The 11,699-nt window shown below is 51.3% G+C and overlaps 5 protein-coding genes across 5 annotated transcripts, besides 1 other annotated feature; 2 read left to right on the top strand and 3 right to left on the bottom strand.

Annotated features, from left to right (window-relative positions):
- Positions 1-445: 445 nt before the first annotated feature.
- Positions 446-1,777, top strand: NFIA_083910 (glycerol-3-phosphate dehydrogenase family protein; the record flags this gene model as incomplete). The annotated part of the gene is made up of 3 exons (XM_001260335.1): positions 446-492; positions 559-1,670; positions 1,725-1,777. The coding sequence occupies 3 exons, from the start codon at positions 446-448 to the stop codon at positions 1,775-1,777; spliced, it is 1,212 nt and encodes a 403-aa protein (XP_001260336.1).
- A 222-nt stretch (positions 1,778-1,999) lies between these two features.
- On the bottom strand, positions 2,000-4,350 carry NFIA_083900 (putative C6 transcription factor; the record flags this gene model as incomplete). Its single annotated transcript, XM_001260334.1, has 4 exons — positions 2,000-3,253; positions 3,307-4,021; positions 4,089-4,186; positions 4,237-4,350. The coding sequence occupies 4 exons, from the start codon at positions 4,348-4,350 to the stop codon at positions 2,000-2,002; spliced, it is 2,181 nt and encodes a 726-aa protein (XP_001260335.1).
- Positions 4,351-4,792: 442 nt separating this feature from the next.
- On the bottom strand, positions 4,793-6,574 carry NFIA_083890 (putative MFS transporter; the record flags this gene model as incomplete). Its single annotated transcript, XM_001260333.1, has 3 exons — positions 4,793-5,336; positions 5,436-5,691; positions 5,746-6,574. 3 exons carry the CDS (start codon positions 6,572-6,574, stop codon positions 4,793-4,795), a joined length of 1,629 nt encoding a protein of 542 aa, XP_001260334.1.
- Positions 6,575-8,533: 1,959 nt separating this feature from the next.
- Positions 8,534-8,941: a mobile genetic element.
- Positions 8,942-9,478: 537 nt separating this feature from the next.
- NFIA_083880 (uncharacterized protein) lies at positions 9,479-10,547 on the top strand (the record flags this gene model as incomplete). Its single annotated transcript, XM_001260332.1, has 2 exons — positions 9,479-9,515; positions 9,571-10,547. 2 exons carry the CDS (start codon positions 9,479-9,481, stop codon positions 10,545-10,547), a joined length of 1,014 nt encoding a protein of 337 aa, XP_001260333.1.
- A 181-nt stretch (positions 10,548-10,728) lies between these two features.
- Positions 10,729-11,184, bottom strand: NFIA_083870 (putative tubulin-specific chaperone Rbl2; the record flags this gene model as incomplete). The annotated part of the gene is made up of 3 exons (XM_001260331.1): positions 10,729-10,830; positions 10,882-10,968; positions 11,017-11,184. 3 exons carry the CDS (start codon positions 11,182-11,184, stop codon positions 10,729-10,731), a joined length of 357 nt encoding a protein of 118 aa, XP_001260332.1.
- Between the last annotated feature and the right edge of the window lie 515 nt (positions 11,185-11,699).

The following is an 11,699-nucleotide window of genomic DNA, read 5'->3' as shown; positions in this document are numbered from 1 at the left end:
GTTTTGTTCTTACTAGATATATCATAGAATACTAGGTAGTACTCGTGTTGGGTGCTACTTCATCCTGTTATTAACTTATTCCATCGCAGGGGTGGTTGGCTGGTTACACGTGCTGGATACCACAATCATAATACTATGTTCATGGCTCTGTAGTAATGCACATTCTCACTTTACGTCCAACTACTGGCACATCCAACATCCAATAGTTTGGTAAGTTCTATGTACCGAAAGCTACAAAGCTAATTGGTGTGAGCAAACGTATTGATGACGTCGATCTTGAACACCGCGGCAGCGGATAACCTCACACATCCTGTTTTGAATGTGACTGGCAAGGTGATTTCATCAATTGTTACGTTATGGTTTTGTTATTTGTATATATGGCGGGTCTGCCCTCGCCATGTCTTTCTCTAGGTTGCAACAGCAGTAATGATTCCTCCTAGGCAAAATGACGGGTAAAAAGCACAAGGTTACGGTGGTCGGCTCGGGAAATTGGTATAGTCCTCTACTTCGTAGTCTCATTTAGGATTTATAAATAATTGCAGTGGCTGATGATGACAGGGGATCGACGATCGCCAAAATCCTGGCCGAAAACACTCGCGAACATCCCGATGTCTTCGAAGAAGAGGTGCAGATGTGGGTGTTCGAGGAGGAGGTGACCATCCCTGAAGACTCGCCGCACCGTGAGGCCCTCGGCGACCAGACGCACAAGTTGACGGACGTCATCAACCGCGTCCACGAGAACGTCAAGTACCTCCCTGGCATCGCGCTGCCGAGCAACGTCGTGGCCAGCCCAGACCTGCGCGCTGCCGTCAAGGACGCCACAATCCTCGTCTTCAACCTCCCGCACCAGTTCATCGACAAGACGCTCGAGCAGATGAAGGGCCACCACCTGCCGTACGCGCGGGCCGTCTCGTGCGTCAAGGGCGTCGAGGTCGCGAACGGGCGGGTCACGCTCTTCTCGGAGCTCATCATGGAAAAGCTAGGCATCTACTGCGGGTCGTTGTCCGGCGCCAACATCGCCCCGGAGGTCGCCGCCGAGGAGTTCTGCGAGACCACCATCGGCTACGACCCGCCGCCCATGGACCTCGACGCGAAGGACGAGCTCTCCCCGGATAACCGCCACGTCATCAACAAGCAGCGCCAGCGCAAGATCTCCTCCACCTCTGCTGAGCTGCAGCGCGTGCCGGACGACTACCCCTGCGTCGACGAGAGGCTGCTGCGCCGCCTCTTCGAGCGCCCGTACTTCCATGTGCATGTCGTTGCCGACGTGGCGGGCGTGGCGCTGTGCGGCGCGCTGAAGAACATCGTCGCGCTGGCGGCCGGCTTCGTCGCGGGTAAGGGCTGGGGTGAGAATTCCAAGGCGGCCATCATCCGGATCGGTATGATGGAGATGATCCGCTTCGGGCGCTTCTGGTTCCCCGACTCCGTGAACGAGAAGACCTTTACCGAGGAGAGCGCCGGCGTTGCGGATCTGGTCGCCTCGTGCTCCGCCGGCCGTAATTTCCGGTCCGCGAAGCACTCCGTCGAGAAGGGTGTGAGCGTCGACGAGATTGAGCAGTCGGAGCTGAACGGGCAAAAGTTGCAGGGGACTTCGACTGCTCGCGCCGTGTGCGATTTTCTGTCGACGCATGGCAAGCTGGACGATTTTCCATTGTTCAATGCAGTCAATCGTAAGTTTCCTACAATAGTCGTATTGGATGTAAAGACATTGCTGACCAATACAGACATCCTCGATGGTAAGGTCAGCGTGGATGAGCTGCCAAAGTTGTTGAAGTAATCTGGAAATGTATATGCCGTAATGACCATAGCTAATAGACCATATCTTCATGAGTGCACACGCCCCTAGTTATGGCTATGGGAATGACCCCTATAAGGCAATGTAATCTTCAACTGGCGATCGCAGTAGGCGGTATCTGGGTGAAAGCGACTCTAAGCTTCATGGAACGTTTTTGCAAAACCAAATTCAGTCACATATCTCTGGGTTCATTACCCCAGGAAGCTAAAGAGGATCAAAGGGCGCAATAGTATCACCGCCCCAGATGTTCCCCGAGAACCCCTCGAGAGTTTCAAAGTCCGGCATCCAAAACGGACAATCCTCCTCAAGATCGATCCACGGAGCAAGTTGAAATGCCATCCGCACTCCATGATCGGGAGCAGGGGTATTCGTCGGCCCCGCTGTGTTGGAATCAGTTGCCGGGTACTCCGTGAACGTGCCAGGCGTGGTACTTTGGAGGTTGGGGTTTGCACCACCATGCTGCGCGGTCATCAGCTCCGCCATGCCGACCTTCTTGGCCGCCTCGCTGTTGCCCTCGAGTTTCTCCATGGCGGCGTTGGCGAGCATCTCGAACGCGTCGCGGTACTTCTTCACCCACGTTGCTCGTTCGCCCATGACGAAGAGGACGGTCGAGCAGGCGCGGATGTCGTTGCTCATCTGCACGGACCACACCTGGTCAGTGTGCGTCCACAGGGCGTACAACAGAGTGATGCCGGCCATGAAGACGGTCTGGACGGCGAGGAAGGAATGGCCGTACTCGAGCGTCTGGTGGAGCCGCTTGTGGGTCTGGCAGATGTCACCAGCTGCACGAAGGCAGATGTGGTAGTAGGGGTCCGAGAGGGGCAGGGAGGGCAGGAATGGCTGGATAAGGAGTCGAAGAGCACGGTTGTAGTGCAGCATCGGGTAGTCCAGGTCCGACCCGCTAAAACGCTGCAAGGCAGATCTCTTCCACTCTTCCAGCTCGATGAAGAGACGGTCCATCTTCGAGCGGAGCGTGTGTAGTGGCCTGTCGGCGCGGTAGATCTTGTGCTGGATCCTCGAGTCGATCCGACGAAGCTCAAACAAGTAGATCGCGAACGTTAGGGAAGTGATCCTGTCGGTCCGGGGAGGGGCGGTCAGTATAGCGGGGTCTTGGACGTCGTCATCCACGTCCACCGGCAAGGGCAGATCAATTTGACGGTCTGCGATGCTAAAGGGTCGACCAAGAGACATCGAGATGACTCTCTCGAGATAGTAGATTGTCCAGAAAAGTCGTCGTCGCATCTGCGCGGTCCATGGGTCCAGATTGATCTCGTTCGCTTTCCTGTGCAGGCCGAGATCAATGGCCGTGCGCATGGCGAGCCCGATTATGTACCAGAGGCCATGGCTCGATGCTGAGCGAAGGTGATATACCACCAGAAGAGTCATTGCCTCTATATTTTCGATGGACCGTACTTCACACATAGAAGGAACCTGCTGTAGAGCAGTGATGTAGTACCGCTAAACAAGGTCAGTCTAGTCCTGCCGAGAGAAGAAAGCTGCGGCAGACATACCTCTGGAGGCACATATGTGTATTTCTCGCTGAGTTGAATCGTCGTCGCCCCAATCGCGTACACCAGGTACAACTTAAACAGACCAAATCTCTCAGCCTTGGTGAGCTCTTCCCGTTTGGCTTTGGCCAACCGCCATCGCGCTCCATGGAGCTTCCACAGCTCCGCACGATCAAGGAATGGATAGCGCACATGCAGTCTGGTCAGGTACGCATGTAAAATCCGCGTTCCCATCTCGTCGTTCGGCGGTTCAGTACTTTTGACCAGCAGGTCCTCCATGCGCCGGGGTCGTGGATGGTCAGGGACATTCTGACTCCCGCTGGACGGTTGAGGAGGCAGACCTGTAGAAGTGACCGCCTGGCCAGCGGCAGACCTACCACTACCGCCTGAAGAGACCTGGTGGATACGAGATGGCGCGAGAACTTGGTTCCAAACAGTTGCCTGAACCATTTCGCTGAGGTTGGCGGCCAGTGAGAGCCCGGAGCTTGAGCCTACATAGGCGGGGGCTTCTGCGGAGTTGAGCGCAAGGAAGCCAACAAGCTCCCCAACGGTGTTGTGGTTCAAGCTCGAAGAAGACGTAGGGACGGCCTCGTGCTTCTGAGGAGATAAAAGTGCTGCAACTGGATGATCGGTGTTGCTGCTGGCATTGTTGCTTAGTGGTCTCGCTTCCAGCTGGGATTCAAGATAAGCAATGCGTTCTTCCAGCGTGCGTGTATAGCTTTATGAAATTAGTGCTCCGAATAATTATCGTCAGAAAGAGCTGGTGATCGGAACAGATGACTCACTCATTCGATTGACCACTCTCCTGTCGAAGAACCGTCAATTTATCGCACGAAGCCCCAGCTTTGCGGCAGTTGGAACAGGCCGGATAATCATTATCGCACTATATCGCTCAGCCTGATGATAGACCAAACCCAGTAGACAACGACTGACCTTTTGCTTCCTAGTTTTGCATCGCGTACATGACGTCCTAACGCGCTTTCGGGGGTTGTGATCTTTTGAGGGGAAAGGCGCCTCTGAGTTTGATACTTGCTGAGGGATATCCATCTTGACAGATTATGCAGATAGACATCTTCTCTGTTGCTGATTGAATAACGCCACTGGATTAAGATTGATGTCAAGTGGATGCTCGCCAAGTTGACGAAGACACGAAGTCGTCAAAAGACTGTGGACGATGCCAAGACGTGGTAACTGGACCGGTTCGGGGTAGGGTCCATTCTCCTAGTCAAATGGTTGCTTGAAGACGATAGTTGATATGCTTATTAATTGTATGATATAACTACTCATGATCGCAAATCATGAGAGATCATTCTCGTCAAATTTCTATGTACAGCTAAAAATGGTATCTGATTACTCGATTTCAACAAACGCCGCTAATGCTGCCACCAAGAACTATTAAAGCTATCAAAGATGAGGTAAAAGCCATCCGAAAATCACTGCACTGTACGATGCGACTCTTAAGCATTTCCATCCCAGCCATGTGGGCCTATCAACTCTTCCTGCCGTCCGCTTCATGATTATGGCCCTTGTCGAACTTCTCAGGAGGCTCACTCGAAGGTGCTTCTTCATCTGACTTCTGTTGTGCAGTGTTCCGTTCTTCCTCCTCCTCCCCTGGTTCCTTTGGCCGTTCGAGACCTCGATCGCGGATGAAGAGACAGGCTGCGAAACACAACCCCATCAGAGGCACTTGTAAAATGAAGACGCCCCTTGAGGCTTTTGCATACGCATCGAGTATTTGAGACCAGTCCGAAGCGGATATGTCCGACTGCGGGGGAAGAGAGTACGTCGAGTGAGCCAGGTACTGGTATCCATTCGGTAGGTTTGATCGGAGTGTTGCTTGCAAGATAGCAGCGGAGACGGCCAGTCCACAAGCACCTCCGAGGCAACGGAAGAAATTTCGATTTGAGATTACTACCGCTCGATGAGACTTGGTACAATGAGCTTGAAAAGCGATCAGGGTTGGCTGAAAAGTCCATCCGATACCGATACCGGTAATAGCGACAATGACAACGATCACTGCGCGATGCGTGTGGCTATTGAAAAGCAGCATCAGACCAGCACCTCTAAATAATTCAAGCCGACGGGTTAGGATCCACGCTTAGAAAAAATCTCTAATGTCGAGGAAAACTCACAGAGTCCACAGGCCGAAACCAGCCCATATCACCTCTCCGTACCGTTTAGTTCGAGAAATATATTGCCCGGATGCAATGGAAGCAAGAGCCTGGCAACCGACCATGGGAGCAGTCATAGCGGCAGAAACTATGGGAGACCACCCTCGTGCGTTTTGATAGTACAGTGGCAGATAATAGAGGTACGATTGATACACAGCGCCAAGGAGAAAGCTCTGTAAGAATAAAGCACATAAAACTTTGTTCTTGAAGAATACCACTGTCCACAGGTCAGCTCCTCTTGAATTTACAAACGGCACGAGTTGTAACGCACCTGGAAGCATCGGCAGGGAGGCCACTTTCCACTCGATGAAGACGAACGCAACCAATGAGCATGCTCCAATAACAAGCATACTGATCACCATTGCAGAATTCCACTGGAAGTAGGAGCCACCACCTGATATGGGTATAAGCAAAAAGATGATCCCAATGGATGAGGCAATGATGCCGTAGAAGTTGATCTTGCTCAGGTTCTCCCGCACGCCACCCTTACAGGCGTTATTCGGGATCAGAAAAAAGCCAACGACCATGGAGCATGCTGCGAGCGGAGATATGAGCCAAAAGAACCCTCGCCAGGTGGAATTCATGATGAAAGCTCCCGCAATAAACGGGCCGATCACATTACCCAGTCCCAGCGATGCTCCTAGGATCCCTTGATACTTTCCGCGGTTTTCAAGGGTCACAATATCAGATACGATAATCATAGTCAGCGAACCGACGCCACCTCCTGCAATACCGGCAAGGCCTCGAAAGACGTAAAACATTGCTGCATTTTGCGAGAGGCCACAGAGCAAATCAGCGATGCACAGCAGGGCGAGTGCTGATAAGTAAACAACCTTCCGACCAAAGATATCAGAGAGACGTCCGTAAAGCACACTGAACATTGTGTTTGCGATCAGCGACGAGGTACCCGCCCAGGAAATGGTATTTTCCGCATTGAGGTCTTTGGCAATTGTCGGAAGAGTAACGCTGATGCCATTTTGATCCACAAACGTGATGAGGAGAGATACAGCAAGACCAGAGAAGACTACCAGCAACTGTACGATTGGTAGGATGTTCATCTGGTCATGCAAGGCCATTTCCGCCGCCTGTTGTCGATTCATGTTTGAGCGCCTCTGTGGTCTAGCTTGTGGTATCAAGAAATCGTTCTGCTATTGACAGTTGAAAATAGGTAATGTACTCCAGACCATAAGCTGCGTCTTGAGACAGGATCTCCAACGAGCGCAAGTTTGCAGCAGGATTTTGGTCAAACACTTTATGGCGGACAAGTCAGATATGCACATCGATTTCGGCGCTTTGCACAGAGACCATTTCAACAGTGAGTTGGCATGTACAAAGATGAAATTTTTTCATCGCACTGCCCAATGGACGGTCGATCAAGAGTGACCTCTCATGACAGTCACAGCCCAATTCAAGCAGAGGGGGCCTTTATCCTCCATCAGTGGCGGATTCTTTCCCGACAGAGTCATGGTCAGTGTCAGAATAGGACATTTTCAGGTAATATCAACTGAAGATTGGCAGACCGGACCAATTCCGCGTCCTAGATGAATGATTGTTGGTGCACACGGAAGACAGATGTGGAGACTTGTCGTCGGCATTTGCCGTTAGTTCCTTCGGACGTCCGATGGAATCAGTGCCGAATTCCGCACAGTGATTTGGGCCTTGAATGAATCGAATAATATAGGGCGTCTCAATTAGAAGACCTGCTTGGCATCGCTCAGTAGATGGAGACACTTCTATATTTGGTCCACAGTCGCAATTAGACAGCTCGGACACATTATTCAAGCTTTTCCGACCACAGATGGATCTATTTACGTCACGTGGCGCTCCAAGTATTCTCGCGTCAAGGTGTACGTCCGGTGTCTGAATTATAAGCGGATTTTTGTGATGATGCATATATAAGGTGGCTTATCTCACCTTTAGTATAGTTGTGAGATTTCCCGCAACAAAGTCATGTCACGGAAACAGAGTAACTGCGTCAGTATCAACAGGACCGAGGCCTGCGGATCTCCATCATCATTCATGACTCCTCGTATGCAACAGGGCTTTCATTGAGGAACAGTAAGAAGGATACATGAATTCTGTCTTGAGTTCCGATCTGGCCGGCAGAGATCATAAGTTCATCTTGACAGATTCGCGGTTCAGTGTGTCAACTTTGAGGCACAGATTCAAGGAGCTGTAGAGTAGGCGCTCAGAGAGTGGTACGATCCGAGAATCATCTTGAAGAGGATTATAGTTTTTGGCAGTCCGGTAGATTTCCTCAGACATGGTCACGTATGTGTGGGCGGAATTGAAACAGGGACACTCCCCGGCTGCCATAGCGGCTGTATGCCTCGTGCGTTGACTGAAGGAGCTTCCACATATTCATTAGTCTGGGCCACACGTTCGACACCGCTGGCACCTGACTGCATTGAAGCACTTGTAGTTTTGCCGACAGGACCATGGTTGATTACGTTATTTGAAGGCAAGTACGCTCCACCAGTTATATTCCCCTGATTTGGGATAAAGCTTTGATTCAAAGCTCCACAAGAAGTACAGGTGAACTCGATCTTGAAATTGGTCAAGATCATCTGTGGCGCAGAAGGATGTCCACTGCTGCGTGGCTGTTGGGGAGATTGAGACGGCCCTTGTTGTGGTGCAGACAGTACTGTAGGTGCCGATAGTATGTAATCTGACTGCTGCTCATCAGTCGTGCGCAGCCCGTCATTGAGCGCAATCTGCTCCTGTGGTTGTGCCCCGGATGGAAGTTGTACTTGGGATGAACCATGCACTGGCTGCGGACGTTGTGATGGAATCTGTGGCTGCACAGCATCGCGAGCAAGCTCTGCTGGTTGCGGAGATTCGAGACTTGGGTCATCTGTCAGCTCGATAGGTCGCTTTTCCAGGAATCCCGACTGATGAACATTGTCGGGAATCCATCTTTGCTCGGAAATGGCACTGTAAACTGAGCCATTGACCGACGGCGTCGCGTGAACTTGAACTTGGGGGCCCGGTTGGCCATCCCCGTTCAAACCGCGATCCCGTGGTTCCTCATTCTGGTGATGTGGTAGCCTTGGTTGTAATTTGGTGAGCGCTCGGTGCGCTTGTCTTATGGATATGTCATATCCATGATACCGCTTGACCGCATCCACAACATCTTGTCCCTTGATCTTGTGACTCAGGTCAAACAACTTTGGTATCTCGTTTAGTAAGAACCGCACATGCGAAGCCTCGGACCGGGCTGGAGTTGCTCCTGGGGATGCAGCATGCCGTCGACAGCTATGGCTATCCTGAAGGCTCGTTATGTAAGTCTCGTTTTTGTTTGCACGGCAGACAACGCGGAAGTAGCAATTGGCGGACGATCGGCACCCTATGACAACGCTTTTCTTGTTGCTTCGGGTCACCCGAAGTTCCCAATGCTGCCTGACTGATATACTTCGCACAACTGACTTGAACTCTTCCAGCGAGACGAATCGTTGGCCCACATGGAGCCCCGAGTACATCTCCGTCATGACAGCGGTCGACTACACTGAACAGCCGGGCAAGGTTTGTGGTCGCACGTATCGTATTCCATCAGTGGTGCATTTGGACGTCGTTAGGCGAAGCGCTTGCTGGAAGGCCGTACCAATTGCTCTGAGCATTGTCCACACACGAAGGCACGCCTTTCTATCCGATCACTGGGAGCTTGTACGTTTGATCAAGAAAATGACACATGTAGTGTTTGGCATCACTGCCATGGCATAGTGATCTGGCATAGTACGCGCAAGAAGAGCACTAGTAAGCCGTTGTTTTCGCCCAGAAGTACCTCTGGGGTAGTCTGAAAAGTGCCGATAAGGAGACTGGGGGGTGAACCACAACATCGGGCGCATGCCGAAAGATCAAGCTGTGCCGCTTTTAGCTGCTTCTCCGACCGCTCACACGGCCTTTCCTGTAACACCTTCATAGCCACGAGCTGGACAATCTTCGACTGCGGTTAATTTTGTTGCAATCAATACTGACCACAGCTCTCCACTACAAGATTCAACAGGATGGCGTCGTACGGCTTGCTTGATCAACCAGAGGAAGGTTGGTGTCATCGTTCCTCAAGCTCATTTCCATCCACACTAAATTTGGCATCCAGATAACCTACACAAGTTACGCCTTTTGAATGTCGAAGAGAAACCCTTCAAGCGTATATCGAAACGACTCCTTAACCCAAGCTCACTCGTGATTTCCAATGCGACAATCCTTCCTACCCCACCGCCTGACGAAACGGACGAGAACGCTACAGCAGCAGCAGAAGCTGAGAAGCAGAAAAGGCTGGATGAATGGCGCAATTTCCGCGAGGATGTGACTCTGGATTTTGCTTCGTTTGAAGGCAGTATCGCGCGCATTCAATTTCTCCTTACGAGCAACGAGCGAGAACGCGAGCGGTATGCCGCCGAAAAGCTTCGGATTTTATCCACAATGCAGGCCGTTCGCGAAAACACAGCAGAACTACGGGTGCAACTTGAGGAAGCTCAACGGCTACTAGCATTACGGAAAAGCTATGATGAACTGGCCGAGAAGATCACAAACAACAGGCTTCTAAAGCCACGCGAAGATCAGCAGGCGAACCTACAGAAGCTTCAAGCAGAAATTGCAGATCTCGAGAATGAAAGCAAGGAATATGCCAAGACATGGGCCGAGCGGCGAGAACAGTTTGGCCGCATTGTAGAAGAGGGCATGCAGCTTCGGCGTCTCATTCGGGATGAGAAGGAGGAGGTGGAGCGCAGAGAGGGTATGCAAGAAGGCGAAGATGGAGATGAAGGGGATGTTCCTTCGAAAGGCAAATCTAGCGGAGCCAATACACCTCGACCAGAGTCCGATACCGTCACTCCCTCTCAGCACAGCCAGGATGAAGCGGGCCGATCTTCAGCTGGTTTGCACGCAGAGAGAATGTCTGCGACAACAGGGGCAGCGTCTCCCTTGCGAAACGTATCCACCGCGGACCAAGACGATACCAACATGGACGAAGGTGAAGTAACCGGAGAGGAGGGGTCAGAACACCCTGACGAATTGGAAGAAGGAGAGGCTGAACCGGATGATAAAACTGCTGACAGGATGGACACTACGTGAGTCTTAAAATACATAAATTGGGGTCATATAGCATGGAGTTAGGCTGGAGGCGTTCACATTTTCGTCAAAATTGTCTTATTATACACCAAATGTCTCTGGCTGGTCAGTTTAGTCCTACCCGACGGAGGCAGCACAATCTCCAAAAACACTGCATTGGGAGAATCCGTACTCATCATCGCATCTAGGCGATTTCCCTTTTAGCCGTCTTAGCCTTTGCGATGGCCTCCTTGCCAGCAGTGATCTGCTCTACATTGCTCTCGGGGCCTTTCTTTCCCTCCTCGGCCTGTCGAATGTCAGTAATAGTCACACTGCCGCAATCACAGACACGACTCACCAGAAGGCTCTCAAGTTTTGCTACAGCCTCATCAATCTTCTGCTTCAAACTGGGCAAAACCTTCTTGGTCTCTTCAAGTGCAAGGCGCTGCATCTGTCAGAATCGAGGAGATGTCTTTACTCTAGTGAGACCCACCTCCTGCTTCAGCATGTATTCTCGGTTCTCGTCCTCGCCAGGCTCTTGAGACTCTAGCTTTTGGATCCTTTCCGTCTGTTGTTGGAGCTCGCGGTGGTAGGAGGCCTCTTCCTTCACCAGACGTTCAACAGATGATGTAGCGATTTCTAGTTGAGAGCGTGGTGCCATATTGATGATTTGGCCTACATAACTTGTCAGTTATCTAGCACCTAACCATAGCTTCCATTGAACCAGGCGGGCAATGATATTTCAGATGATGTCATGCAAGTAACATATCTAAAATCCAATTGCTTTTCGGGTGCTCAACATGTGCAAGAGCTACAGCGAATGAGTCCGTAGACAACTCGCGTATAACCTTTGAAAGGCTGTGAGCCCTTTGCCCGGTCCAAGGTGCAATGGTGCGCCCGCCGTCGAGGCTGTCTTAAAATGTATGGCTCAAAATTCCGCAGATGGGGGAATGCAAATATCACGAACGAGGTCAGCATACCTTCGGCTTGATTCTTTGTGCCTGATAAAGATATATTTCCCGCAGCTCAAGGAGTAACTCAGTGATATAGCTTCGTTAAGCTGTAGAAGGTAAGGTAATTCAAGATAATTGTCGTCTCCCCATGCCCCTCCATCGCTATGATGCTATCAAGAAGAGCTAGTTTGCAGTGTTTGTTTGAGGGGGGAATCACGTGGGA

Source organism: Aspergillus fischeri, genomic scaffold, assembly GCF_000149645.3.
Source record: "Aspergillus fischeri NRRL 181 1099437636264 genomic scaffold, whole genome shotgun sequence".
Lineage (NCBI taxonomy): Eukaryota > Fungi > Ascomycota > Eurotiomycetes > Eurotiales > Aspergillaceae > Aspergillus > Aspergillus fischeri.
Note: the sequence above shows the minus strand (reverse complement) of the source record. Positions and strands in the feature narration are given on the sequence as shown.